This window comes from Pipra filicauda, unplaced genomic scaffold, assembly GCF_003945595.2.
Source record: "Pipra filicauda isolate LSUMZ 115617 unplaced genomic scaffold, ASM394559v2 scaffold78_size3787270_pilon, whole genome shotgun sequence".
Lineage (NCBI taxonomy): Eukaryota > Metazoa > Chordata > Aves > Passeriformes > Pipridae > Pipra > Pipra filicauda.
The window spans coordinates 3,367,980-3,393,944 of record NW_024104964.1 but is presented as its reverse complement, the minus strand read 5'-3'; the positions used below and the strand labels follow the sequence as shown (position 1 = coordinate 3,393,944).

Genomic DNA, 25,965 nt, shown 5'->3' with positions numbered 1-25,965 from the left:
TCCCTTCCTCAGGGATGCCTGTTACAATATTTAGCTGAATCCTAAATGTTTACCAGTTTAGGACCAACAGGTAATAAATCACCCTTTCCAGCAGGCAGCTCCAAAAGGTGACTTAGAGGGTACAGCCCTCACTTGAACTACGTCTCTTGCTTAAGGAAGTTTTAATATCCAAATTATAGTTCTGAGTCTGGAAGGCTTCGAGATGTGGGAGATTTATGGCCCCCATTAATAACCAATTATTTCTCAGACAGGTTTGCTGTGTGGTTGGGCCCAGGCTGTGGATGGCCTGGGCTGGTAAATGCCCTGTTAAAGTGTGGTGACAAACATCATCTATTTTGTGTCCATGCTGGTTTCCAGCTGTCACAGTGTGAAAATACTCTCATCCGTGCCCCTTGGACCGAGCCATCCGTCAGGGCCGTGACGGACACGTGGAGTTGCTCCCCGGGGATGCAGGCTGGGATTGCTTTCACTTGGTGGGATGTCCTGGCCATGGGATGAGGGGAACTGTCATCCTGTGTTGCTGGGGCTGCTGATGCCAGAGTGGCTTCTAATGCCAACAAAGCTTGAGAGCAGAGTGGGAGCACAGAATCACAAAATCAGCTGAGCTGGAAGGGACCCCCAAGGATGATGGAGTCCAACCCTGAGCCCTGCACAGGCCCAGCCCCAAGAGTCACCCCCTGTGCCCCAGAGGATCAGCCAAACCCTCCTGCAGCTCTGGCAGCCTTGGGGCTGTGCCCACTGCCCTGGGGAGCCTGGGCAGTGCCCAACCAGCCTCTGGGGGAAGAACCTTTGCCTGAGATCCACCCTGAGCCTGCCCTGACTCATCTCCAGCCATTCCCTGGGGTCCTGTTGGTCAGCCAAGCCCTGCTCCATCGTTGTGCAGATCCAGTCTGTGCTTGCTGGAACTGGGGCACAGCCCATCCTGCATCCTCGTGGACCAGCTGTTGTGTCCGTGCAGTGGGAGGGGGCTGTGTGGATGCTGGGGGTGGGTCTGACCTTTCAGCTTTGATCCCTGAACAAGTTGAGAGAGAGAGATCTTCCATCCATCCCTCCATCCATCCCTATCCATGTGCTGTGGTCGCTGTGTGAGTAACAGTATCGTGGTCCAGCATCCCATCCTGGTGCCACCCCTGTGCCAGGAGCTCCCCTTGGTGTCCAGCACCAACCACCCGGTTGCCTGTCACGTGTGACGCCCTTCCCCGTGTCCCAGCACGCATTCCCAGTCCTGCTGAGCTGTTGTTCCTCTCCCCACAGCCCTGCCTGCAGTACTGGCCCGAGCCAGGGCTCCAGCAGTACGGCCCCATGGAGGTGGAGTACGTGTCCGGGACGGCGGATGAGGACATCGTGTCCCGGCTCTTCCGAGTCCAGAACATCACACGGGTGAGGGTCTCTGCTCTGGCTCCATGCCAGCAAAGAGAGGGGGTCTTCATGTGTGTCTGTGTCTGTGTGTGTGCCCGGATGCCCCCAGGCATGTCCCAGGGCTGGAGGAGCTCACGTGCGGGGGTTTGGTTGCTTTTTTGGGGAAGGGCTGGGACATGCCCAAGAGCTGCCATGTGTGAGTCCTCGAATCCCAGAATGGTCTGGGTTGGAAGGGACCTTAAAAATCATCTTGTTCCACCTTCCTGCCATGGGCAGGGACACCTTCCACTAGACCAGGTTGCTCCAAGACATGTCCAACCTGGCTTTGAACACCTCCATGGATGGGGAGTCCACAACCTCTCTGGGCCTTCTTGGAAGACCTTCTTTGGAAAGCAGAATGATGATGCACCCAGTGAGGCCACACAGTCCTGGAGCTGGTCATTGCCTGTGTAGGTAACTGAATGGTGCTGTAGATCATGGAATCATGGAATCTTTGAGGTGGGAAAAGACCCCTGAGATATCGAGTGCAACTGTTCACCCAGCACTGCCAAGGCCACCACTAACCCGTGTCCTCAAATGCCACATCTGTGTACTTTTGAACACTCCCAGGGATGGGGACCCCACCACTGCCCTGGGCAGCCTGTGCCAGGGCTGGACAACCCTTGGTGGAGAAATGTTTCCTAATATCAAACCTAAACCACCTATGGTGCAATTTGAGGCCCTTTTCCTCTTGTCCTTTCCCTTGTTCCCTGGGAGCAGAGCCTGACCCTCCCCTGGCTCCACCCTCCTGAGTTGGAAAGAGCCAGAAGGTCCCCCCTGAATGCTGATGTCTTCAGCCTAGTCCAGCCCCCCCAAAGGATGCAGCCCCAGCTCTCCTCCTGGCAGAGAAGACCCTGTAGAATTGCCATTGTTCCATCCAAACCTTTCTGGAGTTCCCAGCTCCTTGCAAGATGTTAGAAAACTGTGGGAAGACCTTTCTCCTCGTGCCTGGAGGTCCTGCCACACGTGTGTCACAGGATGGAGACTCCCCACATGGGCATGGCACCAGCAGAGCCCTTTTCCTGCAGGGTGAGAAGATCCACCAAGTTTTTTACCTTGTTGCTTGGACATGTGGCTGGTTCATCTTGCTTTGAAATGAAGAGAAATGCAGGGAAACAGGGAAGGGACACAGACTGTGATGAAGAGCCCGTGTGGGTGCAGAGCTGCACGTGGAAAAACAAAAGCTGCTTTACCTACAAAAGCCATCCAGGGAGAGGTGACATCCCTGAAGGCCTTAAACTCCTGAGGGTTGCCAAGAGGCTGAGGCCAATGCCCCAGTGAAGGTCACCAGGCAGATGGGAATTAGGGAGCTTGGAAAGGAGCGTGTGGCCTGGCTGATGACCCGGCTGGGAAGGTGCTTCCGAGGGGTGACTGGGGCCAGAGGAGATAAATCCTGATTATCTGGACTCAACACAAAGAGGGTTTTGGTTCACGCTCCCTGTGGGAGCATCTGGCATTTCCTGGGTGTCAGCACAAAATCCTACACCAAACATGCTCTGCTCTCAGGTGGTAGGATATACTCTGTACTGAATTCAAATTCAGCATGATGGAAATCTCTGGATCTAAGGGGAGATTCCCCCAGGGAGCAGATTGCTTGCAGCCACTTCGTGCCAAGCCTTTGCCTGCTGGGATGAAGCATTGGGGATGTCACAAGTCCTCCAGAGCTTTCACCTCAGCTTCAAAACACATCCCAAAACTGTCCTTCCCGAGCTGGCAAAGGGATTTTCTCCTGTTTTAACTCCACTTGTCTCATCTTCCCCCTCTGCCTTCCTGGCTTCCAGCCGGAAGCAAAAACTGGAGTCCAAGGTGATCAGCCCATCACACCACATCACCAACCCAAACTGAGTCTCCTGGAAAGACTAGGAAAAGCCCCCAAAAAGGTTCAGAAAAGCCCCTCTTAAGGGGGTGCAGGTTGGAATGGGCACTGCATGCCCCCAGTTCCCAACCCCCAGACTGGGGCTCCCTGCAGAGCCACGGGAATACCGTGGTCCTGCTGCTTGGAGAGGGTCTGGTGCTCATCAGGCATCTGAAATGGGGTGGACAGAGCCCTCCAGAGCTGAGCACCCCCCCTCTGTGCCTGACCCCCCTTTCTCCTCCAGTGTGTGCTCCCCATTTGTGCTGCCAAGCCCTGAGTTGCATCTGGAATGTGTGACCATGGTCCCACCCCAGCCAACACTCCGGATGCTCCGAGTATTCCTGAGCAGGAGCCCCACATCTGCTGGGCTAAAGCTTGGCCTCGTTCAGCTCCGGGGATGTTTTTAATCCTCCTCCTGGATCCAGCTAACCAGATTAGCTTTCCAAACTAACCAGATTACCAGGCATTAAGCTCCTGCCTCTGTGGGTGGCAGCTCCTCGGCAGCCTCCTGGTTTACAGCGAGCGGGACAGAAACACGTCCCCGTGGATCTTCGTCGTGCAGGAGGAGGATGTGATGGAGAAGCCCTGGGGAGGCTCAGGGGGTCTGGTAACAAGTTTGAGGAGACACAGAGACAGCCTGAGGTGGGATAAACCACGTCTGTGGAGCTTTCCCCAGGTGCAATGGGGTGGTGGAACCAGAGCAAGCTCGAGGAACCACCCAACTTAAAGCACCAGGAAAAGGTTTTCCTCTCTTTCTCCACTGTCCATGCCTGGCAAACCCCTCTTGCCCTCCCTCAAACCTTCCAGTAAATGAGGGCAGCCCAGGGGTTCCAGGGGATGAGTTTTGCTTTTCTAGTTGCAGGAGGGGCACCTGATGGTCCGGCACTTCCAGTACCTGCGGTGGTCGGCGTATCGAGACACTCCCGACTCCAAGAAGTCCTTCCTGCACCTCCTGGCCCAAGTGGAGAGGTGGCAGAAGGAAAGTGGGGATGGCAGGACCGTGGTGCACTGCCTGTGAGTGTCCCCTGGGGAGGAGCAGGTTCTGCTGGTGGTGGGGAGATGCCTCCAGTTTCCATGCCCACAGTTCTGCCTGGAAACCCCCTAAAAAAAGCCCTCCCTGGGGTGACTTTGGCCCCAGATGGTGCCACAACGTGAGTTTGGAGGCACCTTGTGGTCACCAAGTCAAACGTTCTCCATGAGATGGATGCTCAGTGGGAATGACACCCTGGCACCATCCCTGCCCTTCATGCCTGTCCCCTGTCCTGCAGCAGGGCCTGGCAGAGGTCCCAACCCTGTCCCCTGTGTGTGGCAGGCTCCAAAGGGATGGGGCAGGAACTGTGGCAACTCCCATCCTTTGCTTTTCATTGAGGGGGACATAGAACCGTGGAATGGTTTGGGTGGGAAGGGATCTTAAAAATCATCATGTTCCAGTGGGCAGGAACACGTTCCACTAGGCCAGGTTGCTCCAAGCCTGGAGATGTTCTCCATCCCCCTCCTCCCGGCGGGTTTGGCTCACAAACACCGTGTGCTCCCCTCGGATGGGACCTGGCACGTTTGCAGATGGGCAGAGACAGCAGGAGAGCCTTTAATCAAAAATTAATTACAGCCTTGTCCGTCTTCATTAGCCCGGGGATAATTTGAGAACATGCTCTGTACAACACCGGCGTCGTGTTCTCTCTTCCTCTCCCCTGTTCCCTTCACTGCCAGGGGTGAGACACGGTGGGAGAACAGCTTTTGGGGAGGTACCCAGTGCTCTGGGGGAAACATGGGATGGTTCCTCCAGGCAGCACCACCCCCACGTCACCAGCTCCCTGTGGATGGGAGGAGGGACACAGCAGCTTCCCCAAATTCACACGAGGAGCTGATCCATGGCAGGGCTGGACGCTGAGCCCAGATGGTCCAGGATCCAGCCTTGATGGTCCAAAAAGGTGTTTTCATGCTCTTACAAAGACTGGGAGGGCAGGATCACAACTCCTCCCACCCCGGGGGGCAGGTTCAGGTCCCCCGGTTTGGGCACATCTCCTGGGATGCAGAGTCACACAGGGAAGGGGGCGCTTGGAGGGAGCAGGAAGGTGCTCTAATGCCATTTTCTCACCACTGACACATGTGTTTCTCCCACCAGGAACGGAGGTGGCCGGAGTGGCACCTTCTGTGCCTCCACCATGATCCTGGAGATGATCAAGTGTCACAACATGGCAGATGTGTTCTATGCTGCAAAGACCCTCCGCAACTACAAGCCAAATATGGTGGAGACCTTGGTAAGCACCAGAGCCCACCAACATCCACCCTGGCTGCTGGTGCCAGCAGAGGGGAGAGGTGCTGGGGCTCCCTAATTCCCAAAACACCTCCTTTGCCTCCCCAAATCCTGATGAGCATCACGGGCATGGGATGGGCAGGGAGGTGAGGCAGCTTCTCAAAGCAGCCTTGTCTTCATCCTGCCGTGCCAACGTGGTGTCAGCACTGGGGTTGTTGGAAATCCTTCCCAGGAATCAGCAGGGTTCACATCAACTCATGGGGATGTCACTGTGGTTCTTCAGAAGGTTTGTGGCGTTGGGAGCAGCTCTGAGGGGGAGTCAGATAAATTCCTGTTAGAAATATAAAAGGAATGAGGATTTGGAATGAAATTATTGGGTGGAGGAGCTGCTGGGAGCAGCAGGGGAGCCACGTGCCCTGAGGAGGAGGCTGGAGGTGGCAGCAGGTCAGGGTGAAAAGTCCCTGCCCTAATTCAGGCCCTCAATAATGGAAGAGGGGATGGAGCAGCCGCGTGTCCGTGCCCGTGGTGGAGGAATCCAGGTGCCTCCTGATGTTTTAAAAGCAAGTCAGCTGGAAATGTTTACCCTGTTCGGATTATAAAATCCCTAAGTTGCAAAATGAAATGGTTTTTTGAGGAGGGGATGTGATTTGCATTAGGAATTAAAAGCGGAGGAGAAGGTGAGGGAGGGGAGAGGGGAGCAGGGGGAGGGATGCAGATAATGGAAAGATGATGTGACAAGCATGAAGCCACCAGGCCCATCGGGCTAAATTGCAAAGGTATTAAAAAAAAAAGGCAACATTTCCCATCAGGACACGAGCGTCCTCCCGCCTCAAATGAACCTGAACCAGCTATTCTGGGAATCTCAATCTCCCTGAGTCTCCAGGAGGCCGGATCCGTGCCTGGTGTAAGGAGGCACAGCCCTGCAGAGAGCAGCCAGCACGAGGAGCTTCCCGCTGCCCGCGCGTCTTCCCCTCCGTTTGCCCCTGGGGTTTATTTTTATGTGATGATAAGTGATGAAACAATCCCTTTTCTTAATCCCAAAAGCATTATGTGCTTTTAATCTGAGCTGTGGCAGCCTCCTCTCTTTGAAGTCCTCCTCTCCCTCCCTGCCCGCTCCCACCTGGGATCCCTGAGCAGCCGCCCACCCGTGCGGGATAACGGGATTTTCCTGCCGGTGCTCGAGCTGCAATCCCTGTCCTGCAGCTGGGATTTGGGGAGCTGAGCTCTCCCCTTTCCTTCCCTGCGCCCACCTGATGTCCCAGCACTTGTAGCAGCACCAAAATCCTGATTTATTTGGGGTGTTTTCCCCCCCCCCCCATTCAGGCTGGTTTTGTTTGTTGGAGCAACAGCTCCTGGGGTTGGGCACTGCCAAGGTCACAGCGTTCCCCTGAGCTTTCTGTGCATGGGAACAGGTCATGGAAAGGATGTGGATGGATGACACTGCCTTTGCAAGCCCAATTTCAGTGACTTCTGCTATAAAACCCATGCTGGGCTTTCCCTGAGGGGAAGCAGAAGGTGGGAGGATGTTGACATCATCTGTTGGTGTCTTGGGAAAAGAAGGAAGAGCGAGCTCGGTCCTGTTGAGAGTTTGGAGAGGAGCTTCCCCACTTACAGTCCTTGGCTCTGTCACAGGCAGCTCAGGCTTTGACCTGAGCACCAAAATGCTCATTAGTTTGGCACTTCCCTTGGAAAATTTGGATTTTTTTGGAAGTGAAACTCCCGGGAGTTCCCTTTGTGCCTCTCCCCCCACAGCAAACACCCAAACCAAATCCCTGCAAGGGATGGAAAATAACTCTTCTTCATCAGCAGGAAGAGAATTTGTGATGAAGAATGTCCTGGCAGCCAGGGCAGGGCATCTCCATCCACCCAGACCATGGGTGGTCACCTTGGCACTCTCCCCATTTTCAGCCTCTACTGAACTCAGAAACAAAAACTCTCCTCGATTTCCTGCCTGAGGTTTTGTTTTGGACACCTCTGGCCCCAAAATCCATCATTCCCTTGGCTCTACCACCACTGACTGACACATGTCAGTCACTGTGGTGGTGAGGGGGTCAGACAGGGGGAATGTGGTCACTGAGCCCCCAGTGCTGCTCCTGCTTGTACCCTGGGGTGGTGAATAAACTGTATTTTCATAGCAGGGGGATGTCACAGTCCTTGTCCATCCCTTGGGGGAGGTGAAGGTGCCATCTGTCCCCAGAAAAGGGAAATTTGTTGCATGTGCTGCCTTTGGATCTGGAGGACAATGGGGACAACACCAACAATGGGTGTTGTTTGCCAGGAGTGGAGTTTCTCCTGGTTGTGGCATCAGCAGGACTGTCATGGAGCCTGGAGAGGGACACAGCCCCCAGCCAGGGCTGACATCCCATAGAGCCCTCACAGGCGTTTCCTTAGGGCTGTGGACATTTATTTTGCCTCAAACAGGGATGGATTTGGGAAATAATTCACTTGGGATCACAACATCCTCTCTTCCCTCTCTGAACAGGAGCAGTACCATTTCTGCTACGACATAGCACTGGAATATCTGGAGTCCCTGGAGACCAGATAGCACCTGGCCGGGAGAGGGGCGGCAAGGGCTGGCACAGGGGTCGTGCCAACTGTGCATCTCCCACCTGGACGTTGCGTTCCTGCTGAAGGCGGGCCCGGAAACAGCAAAGGACCCAACGGGAAAACCCATGGGATCGAGGAAACGAGAGGACGTGGGGATGTGCTGGACGTGTTGGGTGTGTTGGCCGCTCTCCATCTTCCTCCTCCGCTCTCCATCTTCCCTCCCTGCTGAGTGGCCACAGGTTGGATGTCACGACTCATCCCATTCCTTGGAGTTGGGGTGCGCTGCCCGGGGGCCCCTAAAGCAGCTGGAGAGGAGCCCGGGGAGGGGAGGAAGAGGAGGACAGAAGGAGCCGAGGCCGTTTCCCAGCAGGGAAGGATGGATACCGGGAGGAGGGACGTTGGCTTTCAGTTCTGTGTGGAACTGAAGCCGCTCCCGAGGAGCCCAACGGCTGCCTGGGACAAAGACCCTCTCAGGAGCTCCTGAGTTTGTGCCCCTTCGCACCACGAGTTTGGTCTTGGCTTGTTTTAGTTGTGTGAGTTGCCACCCTTTGTGTGCCCAGCCCTGGGCAGAGCAGGGAGGAGGGATGAGAGAGCACAGGTGGCACCGACCGTGTCCTGCTTCAGCCCCGGGCCTTCCTGGCACCTTTGCCAAGCTTTGGAAGCGCTGCTTCCCCTGCACCTCCCCACCATCCTCCCCATCTGTTGCACTTAATTCCTCCTGATGACCCAAAGGCTCCGGCCCACAGGGCTGTTTTTAACCCTTCCCTTGTGAATCGCTGCATTTGAAGCAAAACCCTCAAAATTCGGGTCCGTCCCACGTTCCCCCTGGATGCTGCCCCCAGGCAGTTGTCCACTGATGCTCTTGGCTTTTGCTGGGGCTGGTGGAGCAGTTTTGGGGTGCTGTTGAGCTGTGCTGAAGCCCCTGAGCTGGGCTGTATGTTGGGGCTGGGCATGGGGAGGTCCCCAAGCCCCTGGTGCCACCCAGGGCTGGTGATTCAAGGCACTTGATACTTTTTTGGCTCCATCCTGCTGCAGGTGGGTGTGAGATGGCACTTTTTCCATCTGATGCTGTGATAATTACAGGAATCTCTGCTCACAGCCTGGTGGTAATAAAATGAACAGCCTCAGGAAGGTGCAGGCAGAGGGATGAAGGTCTGGGGTCTGCCCTGGGGACTCAGACTGAGGGGAGGTTGGGTCTGTCTTGAGGGCCAGGCAGAACTTCACCATCATTTTTTGTGGGGATGGAGCAGAACAGATGAGACAACTGTCCTCCAGATGCTGGAGGGTGGATGTGGGCAACCCCATCCTTCATCCTTCCTTCATCCTTCATCTCTCCCTCATCCTCCTCTTATCCTTCATCCCCCATGTGTGCTCCCCCATCCTCCAGCCCCATCTCCCCAGGGCAGGGGCAGCTTCCCTGCCTTGCCCTGCCTGGAGCTGGGGATCCCTCTCCCCAGGGAATTCTCCCCAGGGAATGTTGAAGGCTGGGGGAGCAAACCCAGGGGACGTTTCCATCCCCCTTCCAAGGGTGAAGGAGAGCAGGGAGATCCAGCCCTGCCCTCTCTCCCCTCGGAGGTTTCCCACCTGCTGTGGGGATGGGGGTCTCAGCAGCACCCAGGGGTTCTGCCCAGAGCCTTGGCTCTCTCACCTGCTCACTGAGTAATTCCCAGCCTGAAAACAACTTATTCCAAGGGCTATACAACATTATTCCCGTTTTTCCATCCCTGCTGTCTAACCCTGTCATGTGCCCATTCAGTCTCGTGACCAAATAGCCTTTTTTTTACCCTAAAATGGCCCAGTTACACCCCAGTGTGGTGACACCAGTACCTGGTAACACCAGGTCTCGCATCACAAGCCTTGACTTGGAATAAATCCGTGTCCTTTTCCCGATCCCCATCTCTCCATGGACACGTCCTGCTGTCCTAGGGAAGGCTCTGCATGGTGGGTGCAGAAACGTGCAGGAATTGTTTGGGTTTGGGATGGAAATGGCTGAGCTGAGCCTCTGAAATCCCTGGGAATGGGATGATCTGGGGGCTGTTCGGTCCTGGGAGCCAGAGGGATGTTTTGCTGCTTCATCCCAGATCTTCCCCCACCTCCTCCCTGCAGTCCAGAGGGAGGGACCATCCCACAGGGATGTAGGTGAAGTGTTGCCAGAAAGAGGAAAAGGTGGAAAGCTGCAACCCCACTTAGTCCTGGAGACAACAGAAGCTGGAGGAGTTGTATATATGTTTTAAAATCCAGATTTTTTTCCTTTTTATTTTATTTTGATATCTCCTTGCCTAGGTGTCCCTGGGTTTTTAGGGCATCTCTGGTGAAGGGCAGACTTTGAAATCCAAGTGCTATAAAACCCAGCCCACCTCCAACTCCTACTGAGATGCTCCTCTGACACGAGGCAAGGACATCCTGTACATAGAAATATATATATATAGAAATCTATATATAAAAATATAAATACTGTTCTTAAGATGGATAATGTTTATTGGTATTACAGATTGGAGTGGTGCTTTTTTTGTTTGTTTGTTTTTTTTTTTTAATAAAACCAAACCAAACAAAACCAGAACAAAACAAAACAAAACAAAAAAAAAAAAAAAAGGAAAAAATTAAAACCCAAGAAAAACACCAAATTGGAACCATTCTGTCCATATGCAGGAAAAGTGATCCCAAAAAGGAGGCAGCTCCACCACGGAGAAGGAGGGAGGGACAGGTCTGATGTGGATTGTACCACGCACATCCAGCTGTTGTTTTAACTGGTTGGTTTTTTTTAAATAGTTTTATTATTATATTATTATTTTTTGGCTTTCTTTCCTTTTCAGAAGATCAGTTGCATAAATAAATGTTCCAAATTTGTGATGGCCTCTGGATTTCTTTCGCTGGCTCTGATCTGGGAGCTGTGATTTGGGGAGGAAAAAAACCCCTCTCCATCAGCCATATCTTGCTTTTTAAGGCTATTTTGAGGAGTAGATTTGCAGGGCCAAATTCCAGGACTCCAAAACCTTCATGGCACAGAGGAGATGGGGTTGCCTTGTGCTTGCAGAGCTTTGCTGTTGGTGTCCTCCTGGAGATCTTGGGCTGGGCAGGACCCACCCTGGGTGCTTCTGAGGGAAGTTTTCCATGGCTGGAAAAGGTGTTGTGGAGGAAGGAGAAACTCAGGGCATTTTGCAGCTGGAAAATGAAATCCTGTGGGTAGAGAAGAGCCTTCAGGAGAAGTTTCTGCATCGTCTCTGGTGATTTATTTATTGCAAAGCAGCCTTCAGTTAAATGTGCTCTGATATTAAACACTTCCAGTAACACTTGAGTCTTAATTTAATGGAGACCAAGGAAAAAAAAAATCTAATTGACTTGTCAGGATTGTTTTTCATCTTTAATTAAGGTTCTTGAAGGAGGCAGTAATTACACTTTACCAATAAATAATGAAAAGGGGGATAATGCAAATTCCAATCAAGTCCTGCCCTTGGGAAGGGCTCTGGGTGTGTGGGGTCAGGCCTGACAGGGGGTGACCTCTGTGTCCCCAAGCCCCTGGTGCTGTCCTGGTGGCCTTGAGGTGGGTTGGCCCCTGTGACCTCCAGTGCCCTGTTGGCCATCCACAGTGTCCCTTTCCTTTCTCTTCCCACCAAACCAGACTGGAAAAATTGGCATCTATAAAAAAAATAACCCAGCGAGGTTGTTTTGTGCAGCCACAGCCTGGTCCTGGACCCCACAGCCAGGCTGGCCACCAGCTTGGTGACCCAGCCAGAGCCATTCCAGAGTCCTGTGCTGCCTCCCCACCCTCCTCCCCCTGGTTCCCTCTGCAGCCTCACTCTTCCCAGGCTGTATTTCAGCCACAGCTCGTTGGGCACTCGCTGTCACAGGCAGCTAATGAGGAAAAAGCCTTTCCCCCTGGTTTATGACAGTCATCATTCCACTGCTGGTCTGTGATGGAGAGAGAGACAGCAGCTGCTGCCACCAGGGACCAGGAATTATGGCTCGTGAAGGTAAAAAGAGGAGCTGTTTTGCAGGGACAAGGGTTTGGTGGCTCTCTGGGGCCCCGGGAGCTCAGGGAGGTGAGTGGCATCACTGTCCTTCCTTACCTCATCCCTGCAACTTCTCCAAGAGGCATGGACAGCCCAGAAGAGCCAACAGGTCCCTGGAGGCAGGACAGACCAGCAGTTCAAGCCCTCATCCTGTGATGTCCCGTGGAGGTGCTGCCCCTTACGGTTCATCGGCGTGTCCTGGTGAGTGACCTGTTGTGGGGCAGCCCCGGGGTGGGGGTGGGATGGAGTGGAACATTTCTTTCTTTCCCTGTTTTCCAGAGCCAAGAATGCCTTGGCAGGGGCAGGGCTTGAGGCACTGGGGTCCTGCTGCTGCTCTGCCAGGCCTGGCTGGATTAGAGCCGTTTAAAAGGAGCTCTTTGCATTTCAATAACTAATCCAAATGTGCCCAACTTTGGGCTCTTGGGAGTTGCTCACCAGCCCAACGCCTCCTTTGTGCTGTTATCAGCAGCACACACCCCAGTAGAGCTGGTCCTAATTTCCCTAAGCCAATGTCATGGTATTGTTGGAGGTGACCTGGATATTCTTGTTCCATCCACAGGCTCATTCCCTAATCCTGGCTGACAGACAGTGCTGGATGTGCCAGGAGTCCAGCTCCAGCCCCTGGCTGGTGCCTGGCATTGGGACCCCTGTCTCACACCCCTCTCCACCTGCCCAGAGGGGCTGGAATTCCCAGGGGATGCTCAGCTTTGTCCTTGCCAACCCCACCTGCCCCTGGAGAGCCCACAACCCAAAACCACCTTCGGGACACGGGGAGTGTTGTCAGGAGGGTGCCCAGGTCTCACCCCCCCAGTTATGGAGGGACATGACCAAGGTACCCAAAGGAATTGTGGGCAGAGCAAGGGCCTCCTTTTCCCTCTTCTCCTTCAGTGCTTCAGGCAAAGCAGGGCCCTTCCCAGTGGGAGGGTCCCACCTGGGCCACCCCACCCCAGGTCGTGGCACTTCAACCCTCTCAGGCTTTGGCTTTTTCCTTTTGATGTGGCATTTGAAAGGTTGCCCTGAGCCAAGGGTGAGGGCTGGGGGAGGGTGTGTTAAACCCCCCTGATTAACCTTGGCAGATTAATTCATTAAAGCAAAACCCCAATTCAATTAGTCCCAGTGGCCCCTTTATCACCTGTGATGGCTCCGGAGGCCAAGTGCTGCTGTCGGGCTGATCCTCTCCATCCCCTCTTTTATCCCTGTCCTCCAGAGACCCTGCCAAGACTTCCCACGCCTGTCTGATGAGGTTGGAATGGGGACAAACATGTCACACCCCTGTCCCCAGGTGTCTGGACCACCCATCCATCCTTACTTGGGTTATTTTTGGGGCAGAAGTGTGTGAAGGGTCCCTGAGTAGGATGATCTTTGTGGGATGACCTTGTCCCATGGACAGCCCAGCTCTGCAGGGATGCCCAGGACACTTTTCCCAGGATGGGCACAAGGAGTAGAGTCTGAAGAGCCCCACCCAAGGATGTGCCAAACTCCCCAAACTATCACTGCCAGCACAGACACCACACTCTTCCAGAGATTTCCCATCTCTCCAGTGCTCTAAATGCTGTGGGATAATTTATTTAAGTAGCCTTAACGGGCCTGTAATCTCTGTGCTGCTCGTGTCACCTCTAAATGTTCCATCAAAAGGCTCAATGGGAAGAATTTGTATTTCGAAATAAATATTTCCTCACGGTGTGCAAAATATCTAATCATGTGTTTATCCTTAAGTACTTCCAAAAGTCAACATAATTATTCCAGTCCCATTAAGTTTAATTTGCAGTAAATTATGCATTTAGCTTTAAGTTGAGTTTGTTGGTTAGAGTCAGGATAAAGCTCTTGCTATTTATAAAGCAGTATTTTAGCACGGATATAAAACACAAATGCTTGGACAAGAAAATCCTGCTCGGGAAGTTTGGGGAGAATTTCAAATAGGGAGGTTAACAAAAATATCCGTGGAGTGAGTGTCTAATCACAGATGTGTGTGAGCACACTCAAGTCAACTCAAATGAACTCCCAAACAGTTTAGAGGGGCTCAGGCTGCCAAAAGAATTTTCCTCTGGCTGGAAAATGTGATATTTTCCTTGGGATGAGGTTTTGAAAAACAAATTAATCATTTAACTTTCCTCTTAGTGTCGTGTCTTTGAGGTTTTTACAGGCCAGGGAAGGTGTTCCCGCTGGAGGAGGTGGGACAGCTTTTATCTGTGGTTTATCTGTGGTCTGGGATGTCTCTGCGGATTAACAGCTGTGGGTGATTGATCTTCCCCTTCCTGAGCAGCCTGAAGGCCTTGGAGTCAATGGAAAATCTCTGATGGCCAACAATGGTGCTCATGGCCCTTCCATGTCAATGGTTGCTGGAGTCACATCTCCATGTTCTGGACCCCCATCTCCATGTGCTGGACCCACATCCCCATGTTCTGGACCCCCATCTCCATGTGCTGGACCCACATCCCCATGTTCTGGACTCACATCTCCATGTGCTGAACCCTCATCTCCATTTTCTGGACCCACATCTCCATGTGCTGGACTCATATATCCAAGTTCTGGACTCATATATCCATGTTCTGGACCCACATCTCCATGTGCTGGACTCATATATCCAAGTTCTGGACTCATATATCCATGTTATGGACTCACATCTCCATGTGCTGGATCCATATCTCCATGGGTTGGACCCACATCCCCATGTTCTGGACCCACATCCCCATGTTCTGGACCCACATCCCCATGTTCTGGACTCACATCTCCAGGTGCTGAACCCCCATCTCCATTTTCTGGACCCACATCTCCATGTGCTGAACCCCCATATCCATGTGCTGAACCCCCATATCCATGTTCTGGACCCAAATCACGTTCTGCACACACATCTCCATGTTCTGGACTCGCATCTCCACGGGTTGGACCCACATCTCCATGTGCCAGACCCTCTGCATTTCGGGCTCTGTGGCCAAGTGACATTTTCCCCTCCAGTCCCAGGATGTGAAGAAGGCCAGGGGAGGACTCTCCACCCCAAAGAAACATGTTGGGGGTGTGGGTGCACTGACAAATCGCCCGTTTGCTGGTGGGCTGGAGGACGGTCCTGCAGGGAAGGCAAGAGTGGAGTTTGTTGGGGTTTCTTTGAGGACTTCCAAGAGAAGATCTCTCAGTGCTTCATCTCTCCCTTCCTAAAACCAGAATGGACTTTTCTGAGCTGGAGTCTGTGGGTTCCTCCCCTCTGTGACATCCCTGGGAAGGAAGTGTGTGGGGCAGAGCATCATCCACCACTCGCTGTCACCCTGGGGACAACAATCCCATACCCTTCTGCCCTCCCCTGCTCCGACAGAGCTCCTGCCAGGGACAGCCCAGCTCAGCGAGGCAGGACTCGCCCAGGGCTCCTGGGATGCTGCTGCTGCCCATTAAAAGGGCTCAGCTGGCTGGTGGAGCTGCCAGAATTCCAAAGAGGAGGCACTGAGCCAGGGCTGAACTTCGGGCCTTCCTTGGGGCCGGGCAGAGATGAATGCACCCAAAATTACCGAGGGCTTGGGAACACCAGGGCCTGGAGCTTCCCCTCAGGGAGGCACCGGGGGCACAGCCGGGTCAGCAGCAGGATGGAACCCTCCCCTGGCCTCAGGAGAGTGTTGTGCTGGGAGCCTGGGGCTGTTCCTGACAGATCTCTGCCCCCCAAAGGAGTGGTGCCCGTGGTGGTTGCAGATCTGGGGGACTTCCAGGGGGCTGTGCTGCAGCAGTGGGATTCGGGTTGGGTGCAGGGGGGCTCAGGCATGTTTCTCCCCTGGGGTGGGGTGAGAAATGCAGAAAAACATCCCATCCATCCATCCATCCATCCATCCATCCATCCATCCATCCATCCATCCATCCCCAACTCTGTGCCAGCCCCCCACCAATGTCCTCCTGCTAATGTTCCCCCACTGATGTCCCCCTGACAATGTCACCCCAAAAACATCCCCCACCAACATCCTCCTGCTGATATTCCCCCACCAATGTCCTCCCACCAACCTCCCCCACCAACACCCCCACTAACAGGCCCCTCCAATGTCCCCCCTCCAACATCCCCCAGTCTACATCCCTCCACCACCACATTCCCCACTGATGCTCCCCCCCAATATTCCCCCTCCCATGTCCCTCCCCCGTGTGCTGCCATTCCCAAGGATTTTTCCCTCCCTCACACCGAGCCCTGAAGCTCTGTTGCTGCCATTTGAGAAGTTCCCCGCAGCTCCCCCGGGGTGTTTTTTCTCTAATTTGGGACATGAGAAGATGTGCTGTCCCCTCACACCTGATGATCCATGTGGAACCCAAACCTCCCCTGGCTGCAGACAGGTTTGGGGACTGGCTCAGGACCTGGATGATCCCCCCCCCCAGTGTCTCCCTGGTGTCAGATGTTGGCACAACAACCCTCCTCTAATGAACCATCACACCAACACCTCGGGCAGCCACAGCCCATTGATCCAGCCCTCCCCATTCCGGAATGGATTGCTGTTTAAAACAAAATAAAAAGGGAATAGGGAGCAGCTCGTCCCTCCCTGCTCTGTGGGACGCTTAATGAGGTCTGAGGAGGGATCGGCTGACACGGCAGCTCCGGGATTTTCGTTTTGGTAAAATTAAAATTCATTAGAAATGTCTGGCTGGGAACTGGGTCTCACAGCCTGGGGTTTTTTTTCCTGTTCCTCAGGATTAGCTTTATGGTGAGACGTGTCCAGATCAAGGCAGGGAGGCTGCAGGAAGGGTTGGGAAGGGGAGGAAGCCCTGAGGAGGTGCCGGTGGCTCTGCAGAGCCCTGGGAATTCACTGGGGTCCAGGGGTTGTTGGGTGAGATTCAGAAAGTTGTTGTTCCAAGGAAGGATTTAGGAAGTGCAAGGGATTTTTTTCGGTGTAAGCCTTTCCTGACACCCCACAGTGCATCAGCCCCTGCCTCCCCTGCAGCTCACCCCGGGGAGGTGGAGGAGCATCAGGGGGTCAGGCAGGAGCCTCGTCTGAAACTGGGTCTTTAGCTCTGAAATGTAGAAACTTTTCCAGGGTTGTAATAATTTCACAGCAAATTTCACGCTTAGATTTGGGTTGGTTTTGATTTGTTGTTTTTTTTTTCTTCTTCTTCTTTCTTTTTTTTCTCTTTGAAGGAGAACATATTTCACTCTGTCAAACGTTTCTCCTGAACAGACAGAGAGACTGAACCCCCTTCTGGGCATTCCTCCAACCCCCCTTTCGGAGTTCACCCATCAGTCCTGTGTTCTAAAGCTGGCATGATCTCCTACCCAAACCCCAGAGATGCTGCCAGGTGCCCAGTTATCCATGTGCTGCCCCTGCCAAAGCAAATGGGGACATGCTGCCTTCTGGGAACATGTGCTGATGCAGGAGAGCAGTTCCAGGTCCCCCCTTTCAGGGATGGAGTTTCGTGGTGGATTTGGCAGTGCCAGGTTCATGGCTGGACTCGACGATCTTGGAATCATCAAATCATGGAATGGTTTGGGTTGGAAGGACCTTAAAGCTCATCTTGTTCCACCCCTCTGGGCAGGGACACTTTCCACCAGCCCAGGTTGCTCCAAGCCCCATCCAACCTGGCCTTGGACACTTCCAGGGATTCAGGGGCAGCCACAGCTTCTCTGGGCGACCTCTTCCACCTTTTCCAATATAAATGATTCTGTGATTCCCTGGTTTATGATTCCCAGCTCCCTGGGGCCCTGTCTGTGGGATGCAAACCATCCCCAGCCCCAGGAGGCTGCGGAGAACCAGGGACGGGTGGAGAGCTGGGGGAAGCAGAGGTGAAATGCTGCATCCAAGGTCATGGAACATCCAGGAGTCACACACTGATCCCCTGTGGTTTAGGTGATCTCCAGGCCGGGTCAAGCTCCTGTGCAATGCCAAGGTGGGAGCTTCCCATCAAATCACGTTCCCCATTTTGCTTTCTCTTTCCTGAGAGCTCTCGGAGACCATTAAGGGAAACGGGAGATGTTTGCAAGGTTAAGAGACTCAGTGTCTAAACTCCCCAGAAGGTTTGCAGTAATTTACAGCTGAAGGCAGCGAGGGCTCTTCGTGGGGGGAAGGGAAATGCAATTTAAGAGAACACAAATAAATAAGAAGCTGCAGCAGCCAACACTGTCTGATTTAATCCCCGGCCCACGAGAAAGATTTATTCTGTTATCTGACGGTTTGATCACCCCAGGAATCCCATAGGTCAACCCATATCTCCTGTTATTATCTCTGGGCTCTTTCCACCAAGATGCACAGGGGAGATTGGGTGAAGAGATGAACCAAAGAGGGGTGTTGATAGGAGTGTAATGGATGGGACCCCCAGGGACCTCCGTCGTGGGGGGAACTCCAAAGATGCTCTGCATCAGATGTGGAACGGCTGGAGCTGTGTCAGGGCAGGCTCAGGGTGGATTTTAGGGAAAGGTTCTTCCCCCAGAGGCTGGTTGGGCACTGCCCAGGCTCCCCAGGGCAGTGGGCACAGCCCCAAGGCTGCCAGAGCTCCAGGAGGGTTTGGACAACGCTCTGAGGGACAGGGTGGGATTGTTGGGGTGTGTGTGCAGGGCCAGGGGTTGGACTGGATGATCCTTGTGGGTCCCTTCCAGCTCAGGATGTTCTGTGAGTCTGTGATAGAGAGGATGATGAAGAGTTGCTGTTGGGGGGGTTGTTCCCACCTGCAGCCCATCCACTGTTACCCCGTGGTCACTGCATGGAATTTGGAAGGTGCAGGTCAGGCCCCTGAAGGCCACATCTGCTCCCTGCTCTGGGGCTGAGCACCCACGTGGAGGGTGTTGGTGGCCTTTGGTGGGGGTGGGAGGGTATGATTTGCACACTCATGTGCAAAGAAGCCCCCAGGGGAGGGAGATTTGGTCACAAGTGGTGGCCAAGCCCGAAATACAGCCTGGAAGGACCATATGGGACTGGCATTAGGCCCTCAAGGCAGCCAGAAATCCTCTTGCAAGGATTAGAGCAGGGAGAGGGAAGCTCCTAAAGAGGCTGAGGGAGGATGAATCATTAAGTTATTAACCTTCATTAGTGAGGGCAGGCACAGCTCAGGTGTCTCACAGGTGATGGCAGTGAAGGAGGGCAGGACCTGAGGGCCAGGGAATGTCCACTGGGAATCCTGGAGCTGTTGGGGTGATGGAGCCTAGGGGTTTTCCTGAGGTGCTTGAGCAACTGCCTAGTGATGTTCCTGCAGGATGGTGGTGTTGGGCTGCAGATGCTCCAGGATTTACCTCCTGGGCCACCACAGCTCAGGGTATGACGTGTCCTTGTCTTGTCTGAGTGTCAGAACTGCAAGGCTGACCATTCCAGCTGGTTATCCTGTGTCTGGAGTCAGCGTGGGAGGAACTGGAGGACTCTCCTGTTGGGAAAAGCCTCGTGCTGGGGTGTGGGACACCAGGGGCAGGGCATTCCTGGGAGCCCTGCAGGGGCTGGCAGCTCCTTGGTTTAGACGCCAGAGAAGTGGGAAACACCCCTCTAAACCCCTGGAGGAATAAAATGCACGTTGGAATCCATCCAGTGGGACACCTGCAGCGTGATTCCCCTCCCTGGGGCTCTCCCTTCCCCCCTGTTCGTGCCATTCCAGCGTCCCTTCCCAAACACCCTGTTTGCTCCCTTCCACGTGGCTGGGAAAAATCATCCAAAAGACCCTCTGGGCCACTTTTCCCTCCCCCCCCCCCCATTTGGCTTCCTTCCTGCACATTTCTCAGTGCTCCCCCCTCTTCTTCCCATGCTGCCTAATAATTTCCCCTTGCAGAGCGTGCCTTTTGCTGCTGGAGCTGCCTGGGAATGGCACCAAAAAGCCACGGGAAAACTCTCCCACGCAATCAGGCAGGAAGCCCACAGAGCCATATGCAGAGGGAAATGCAGCCCCTACCAAAAACACAGCCAGAATGCAGAGACACAAACACACCCAAATAAACAGCCTCACCCCCCCCCGAGCACCTGAAACACAGGCAGGTGTTTTGAAGGAGCCTGTTTGGAGCCACTCAGAGACACAAAAATGCAGGTGGACGTGGAGATTTTATGGATTTATATAGATTTATACGGATTTATACAGATTTATACATCCCTCCCTTCTGCAGCAAGAGAAAATGCAAAGATGGGGCACATGAACTCCCTGCCTTTGCTGCCCTGCTGCAAGACCATTTGGCAAAGGACCCCTCTTGGTTTGAGTTTCTCTGGCTGGAATTAAATATGTTGCCAAGCTCCAGGAGCTGAGGCTGTTTGCAAACCTGCCCTGGCCCAATTTCGTGCCTTTCACAGGCTTTTTAACTCAGAGAAAGGCTGGTTAAGTACTGCACAAGGGTGGGCAGCAAACTGCTGGCCCAGGAGAGGGTGTGGGATGGGTAGGTGGAAGCCTAATTAGTGGCCTTGTCTTAATTGAGCACAGGAAGGGGTTGGGGATTGCATTTTTCTGTAGGAAAATGTTTTGTTTTGTTTTTTTTTTCTCCTGATCCAAGGGTTTTTTTCCAGCATTAACTAAATAACTGCTGCTATCCTGGCTGGGCTCTGCAGGCCATGCCAAGAGGGGAAGGTGTTTGACTTGGCTCCAAGAGGAGAGATTTTGCATGGAAAAGCCAGCCAGGGTCTTCTCTCTGGGATGATATCAAGGAGTTTGGGCACTGCCCACCTGGGAGCTGGGCAGCTGCAAGTCCCCCATTTTGGGACCCCAAAACGTGACTACTGCTTCATGGGGAAAAGAGAAAAAATGCTGACTTTTCCTGGGAAGGCAAAGGCAAAGCTTGGGAAAAAAAAAAGAAATCAGGCCACTGCTTTTAATTTTTATTTTTTTTTCACGCTGTAATTTTAAACCTTTCCCTCTGAGGAGCTCCCAGAGCTCCTGTTGACATTGGCTCTCAGGGCAGGAGGGAGGTTTGTGGCAGACCACGAAGCCTTTTGCAATCAAAATAAAAAGTAGCATCAAAAGGGGAACGACACAAGGGTGGGAGTGTGGAAACCTGATGTTTTCTCGTGCTGTTTTTCCCTGGCCTTCCCCCCCACCTCGAAAAGCCCGGCAGGTTTTGCAGGGCTTGGAGTGTGTTCCCAAGGGAGTTCTGTGGGGTCGGTGTCTGGGTTGGCCCTGGCTGGTGCCACCTGCCCAGCAGCTTCCAGCTCAGGGAAGTGCTGGAATCACCACCCTGGAAGGATTGAACAGTCAGGGAGCTCTGGCAACTGGGGACAAGGTGAGTGGGGGGCTTGGCAATGCTGGGTTAATGGCTGGACTTGACCTTACAGATCTTTTCCAACCTGAATCCTTCAGTGCCCTGCAGGCTGTGCTGAGCACACCTGGCTCTGCCCCATCTCCTGCTTGTTGTCACCCAAACCCAAGCTGGCATCTCCTGCAGCTGCTCTGACTTTTGGGGGCTGTGTGTGCTCACGGGACTACGAGTTAAACTATCTCGGAATTCTGAGCAGGGGTGGGAGGTCAGAGGTGGGCCAGAACTGAATTGTAGCTCTTTTTCTTCTACTTTTCATCACTTTCTAATTGCAGGGGATGGAGGTGGGCACTGCAGAGCAGCTACAAAGTCCAGTGGGGGGGTAATGCTTTCGGGGGTGTCCCACAGGGCAGGAAAGTGCTTGTGTGGGTCCAGCCAAAACCAGGCAGTGCTTTGAGAGGGGGAGGATCCGAGTTCTCGTGCCCGGGGCAGCAGGGGGGATGGTTTGCCTCGAGGCTGAGCTTCTCCATCTCATTTCCCCCTCCCAGTGTTTGCCTCCTCGCCTCTCAGGCTCTCTGTGGGACACCTTGCTGCCTGTAAACTGCACTTAACACATCCCTGAGCACTGCAGAAGGAGAAGGACTAATTGTTCAAAGTGCTGAGTAAATCCTGGCAGAGTGTTCCCGCTGTCCCAGCGCCCAGGGCTCCTCTGGGCTGGGCTCCTCTGCAGAGCCAGAGCCACGTGCCATGACCTGGCTGGACTTGCCAAGGGCATGTGATCCCCTTGGCACAAAGTTTGGGGGCCCCAAACCCTGTTCAGGTGCACCCAGGTCTTTGGGATGAAGGGCAGGCACCAGCTCGTGAGGAAAAGGTGTTCCAGTGGGGGGGGTTGTGGTTTGGCACCTTCCTTGGGGCTGTGACACAGCACCTGAGGCACCACTTGGTTGGTGAAAGGACAGTTTGGGGCTGTGCCACCAGCAGGGAAGCAGCCCAGGCACTCGCCCAGAGGTAGGACTTGGTGCCCAGCATTTAATTAGTGTCCAAAGAATTAACTTATTTCCAAAAATTGTGTTCAAGGCTTGGGCCGTTCCCATTTGAGAGCCTTCTGCTGACACCAAGGCACAGCTTGGCAGGGATTTGCATGTCCTGCCTCCATCCCTGCCCACTTCCCTGCCTGCTTTGCCTGGGGGGGTGTGCAGGGCCAGCTCAGCTCTGGTCAGGCTCTGTCCTGCCGTGCTTGATGTGCTGCTCTGCCCAGGAAATGTCTGGTGTACAGGAGCTGTGGGGCCACCATCCCAGGTCCCCAAAGACAGCAGAAAAGCAGGTCAAGAGGAGACAATGAAGCCACAGTGAGCCCAAAATGTTCTCCATGGGGATGAGGGATGTGTTGAGCCCACTGCATTCCCGGTGGGGAACCATCCCCTCCCCCTGGATCCCCCTGCATCCATCCCCAGGGACCACCCTCCCTATGGAGACCCTTCCTTTGTGGCCCCCCTCTCTGGTGCATCATGGTGAGGTGTCTGATCTGTCCATCATCTGTCTCAGTTTCTCTCCCTGTTGATCTCTCTGCCAGCCCCTCTTTAGGGTCGGTGTGGGGTTGGAATGAGATGATCTTTAAGGTCCCTTCCAACACAAACCATTGTGGGATTCCAGGACTGAGTTTCAGCTGGGCCCTTCCCCAGGCTCAAGCAGAAGTGCCTCCCCTGTACCTGTGCCAGTCTGAGAGGTGCTGCACCTTGGAGATACCAGATTCTCTGCACAAATTTTGGAGCCTTGGCTGGCCAGGCTGGGTTTAAACCTGGGTTCATACACTCCAACTTCAGGAAGAGCTGCCTGGGACTCCCAAAGCACTTCCAAACGCTGCCCTGGGGCTTTGTGCAGAGGCTGTGTCCAGAGGATGACCCGGGAAAAGTCCAATCCCTCAGGTTTCCTTGGCTCTTCCATGCCACCTGTGCCAGATGTGCCCACATCCCCATCCCCACCCCCAGCAGGAGCAGGGCTGGAGCGGTGGCTGCACGTCCTGGCATCACACCCGTGGCACAGGGGGGGACAACAGAAGGGCTTAACGAGGGTTTGAAAGCAACATCTTGTAAACTTTGGAGCAAAGAAGCTGCAGTTTGATTGGAACATGTTTGCTTGGCAGGGGCTGCCCGGGCCCCTGCTGCTGCTGCTGCTTTTACTGGTGCTAATTAGGCAGATTTCCATCCTGCCAGGCGCTGGCAAGTGGCTCCTCCAGCGAGTCCCAGCAGGCCCAGCATCCCACTGGGAGCAGTGGAGGGGACCAGCGAGTCCCCCTGGCAGTGCAGGCTGGAGGTGGCTCGTGCCCTGGGGCAGCTCAGTGGCACTGGAGCCTCCTGGGCTGGTGGCACAGGGAGGGGCAGTCCCGGCTGGGTGGTGAGTGCAGAGCACTGGGGATGATCCCAAAGCCCTGGGATCCCTCACTGAGGTCCCTGCTCTGCCCAGAGCACCCAGGTTGGGGTTTCAGCAGAGGTGTGGTGGCACCCTGGGCTTTTGACAATGATGTGATGGCCCAGAACAGGGAACACTTAAACACCTTTACAAGCTCAGGACTAATCCCCCTCCCACCGGAGTCATCCCACGGGCACTTTCCCTTCCATTGCAACCATCTGCTTCTTTTGAAGCTTGATAAATATTTCCTTTCCCCCCTCCTCCCCCCAGTCTCTGCCTTTCACTCCTCCTCCTCTAAGGCAAAAACCCTGCAACAACCCAAACATCTGCAGTATCACCTCCTCCCACCCCTAAAAGCACTTCCCATTTTCTTTTTTCCTGGCACAGCTTCACTTCCAGTGTTGGGGGACGAGCAGGGACAGAAGGGGAAGTGGCACCGACCTGCCCGTGCCACATCTGTGCCAAGGCTGCTGTGGCTGTTTGCCAGGCTCTTTTCCCAGTGTCTCCACACACAGGAGATCCCTGGCTGGGGTCGTCAGGGTAATCCAATTCCTTGCTTTAATGTTTGTCGGGAGTCAGGTCCCTCTTAATCTATTACCGGTGTCATTAAAAGGGAAAATGTTTGCTTGCAGGGCCTCGGTGGCCTTTTAAAACTACTTACAAATGTAATTAGCAGCTACCTTAGGAATTTAACCCTTTCTTGACGTGGCCAGCTCTGTTTCCATGGAAGCAGCAAAGGGCCTGATTGGGAAATTTGGTAGGAATAGCCCAGATTTGGTGTCTCTGTGACTGTGAGGGATGTGCAGCTGCTGTGCTGGAGCAGGGGAGTGTTTTAAAAGATGCTTTGGGATCTGCAGGTGAGACTGTTGGTATTTAAGACAACATTCTTCTCGCCCTGAGCTTAGAGACATCACGGCTTCCAGTTGCATTCCACCCCCTTTGAGGCACTCGAGTTTTCCAGGCTTCATCCGAGCTGGAAGTAGCCCAGTGACACTGGCAGATGGGATTTGGAGCCAGGCTCCATCCAAGCAGCCCTTATAGCCCCAGGGTGCCAGCAGCCCTGGCCATATGGGGCCTCCCAGAGCTCCACAGGGACAGGCCTGAGGATTCATCCATCTTCTCCAGCTCCAGCATTCCTGGGGCTCTGCTGTCACAGCCCCTGTGCCTCCATTTGTCACCCTGGGCAACAGCAGGGCCAGCTCAGGGGGGTGTTTGTTCCCATGGGGATGTCAAATATGCTCCAGAAACAGGGACAGCAGAAGGATGTCATCCCAGTAATGCTGTATTTTCCCACTGCCTGATGCCCCTGGAGGCAGATCCTGCTGCTGTGGTGGTTTTATCGTTTATTTAGACCATGAACTCTGCAGAACTTCTTAGTGTGCATCCAGCTGGTGGGAAGAGCACACATATCCATGGGGTCCTGCTGCAGGAAGCTTTCAAAGGAACTGGAATGTTCCTTTTTAATGAGTTTTTCACCCTTTGTTAAGGTAACAGAGCTCTCACCTTAAGTGCTGCCTTAGAAACCCTTCAAGGAGAGGAGTTGTGAAGGTCCTGGTGGTGCAAACCTGGGACAGTGGAGAGGTTGTGTTGCTTGGTTATAGGTGAAGCATCTTGTTGATGCCACAGCCCTGATGTGGTGCTTAAATCTTCGTGTAATTTTAAATTTCATGAATTTCCTTCATGAAATTCCTGTGGGGGAATTTACCCAGAGTCAAAATTGGCCCCTGGATCCAAATCTTTAATAGTGGGTGCAGGAACCTCCATCCTGCCCTGTGACTTTGGGCACCTCAGAGGAGTCTGGTGTGAGCAGAGAAAGCCTGAACTCTTGTCTCAGTTGAGATCTTGGAAAATGTCCCCAGCCCAAGAAAGGGGGACCTGGAATGGAGGTGTGCTTGTTCTGGCTGAAGGAAACCCTGGTCCCTCTGAAGTGATCACCTGCTGTTCTGCTTTTGAAGCACAGGAGAAACCAATTTTACCACCAGCAGCTCCTGCAAGGAGCTCTTGCCATAAAGAAGGGAGTTCTGTGTCTTAACAGCTCCAAAACCAGTCATTTTAATCAAAGCAGTTGGTTTGCAGCTCATTTTTCTTTTCTGTGCAATTAAGAATTATCTGCATGGCAACGGCCCAGGCCTGGCTGAGCTCAAGCTGGGATGTTTCAGACCCTGCCCAAAGTCCAGCCAACAAGCTGCAGGATCCAGTGCTGGCTGTAATTTTGGCCACTTTGTAAGGAAGTGGTGGAGAGAGACTGATTTTGTAGTGTGGAAGGGGAAAGGCTCAAAGGAGCAGCTCGTGTGCAGAAGCCAAAAGCACTCGGGGAGCAGGGATGGGGGTTCTAAGGATGAGCAAAGAATCCCAGAATTGTTTGGGTTGGAAGGGATGTTAAAAATCA

At 53.7% G+C, this 25,965-nt stretch overlaps 1 protein-coding gene across 4 annotated transcripts in view; it reads left to right on the top strand.

Annotated features, from left to right (window-relative positions):
• Nucleotides 1–10,908, top strand: part of PTPRU (protein tyrosine phosphatase receptor type U) — a 67,425-nt gene extending 56,517 nt beyond the window's left edge. For all 4 annotated transcript variants that reach the window (XM_039389933.1, XM_039389932.1, XM_039389931.1 and 1 more), the window contains 4 exons: nucleotides 1,255–1,380; nucleotides 4,110–4,267; nucleotides 5,376–5,511; nucleotides 7,990–10,908. In XM_039389933.1, the coding sequence (XP_039245867.1) occupies nucleotides 1,255–1,380; nucleotides 4,110–4,267; nucleotides 5,376–5,511; nucleotides 7,990–8,052 (483 nt within the window). In that variant the 3' untranslated portion in view covers nucleotides 8,053–10,908. The remainder of the gene's footprint in view (nucleotides 1–1,254; nucleotides 1,381–4,109; nucleotides 4,268–5,375; nucleotides 5,512–7,989) is intronic.
• Nucleotides 10,909–25,965: the final 15,057 nt, after the last annotated feature.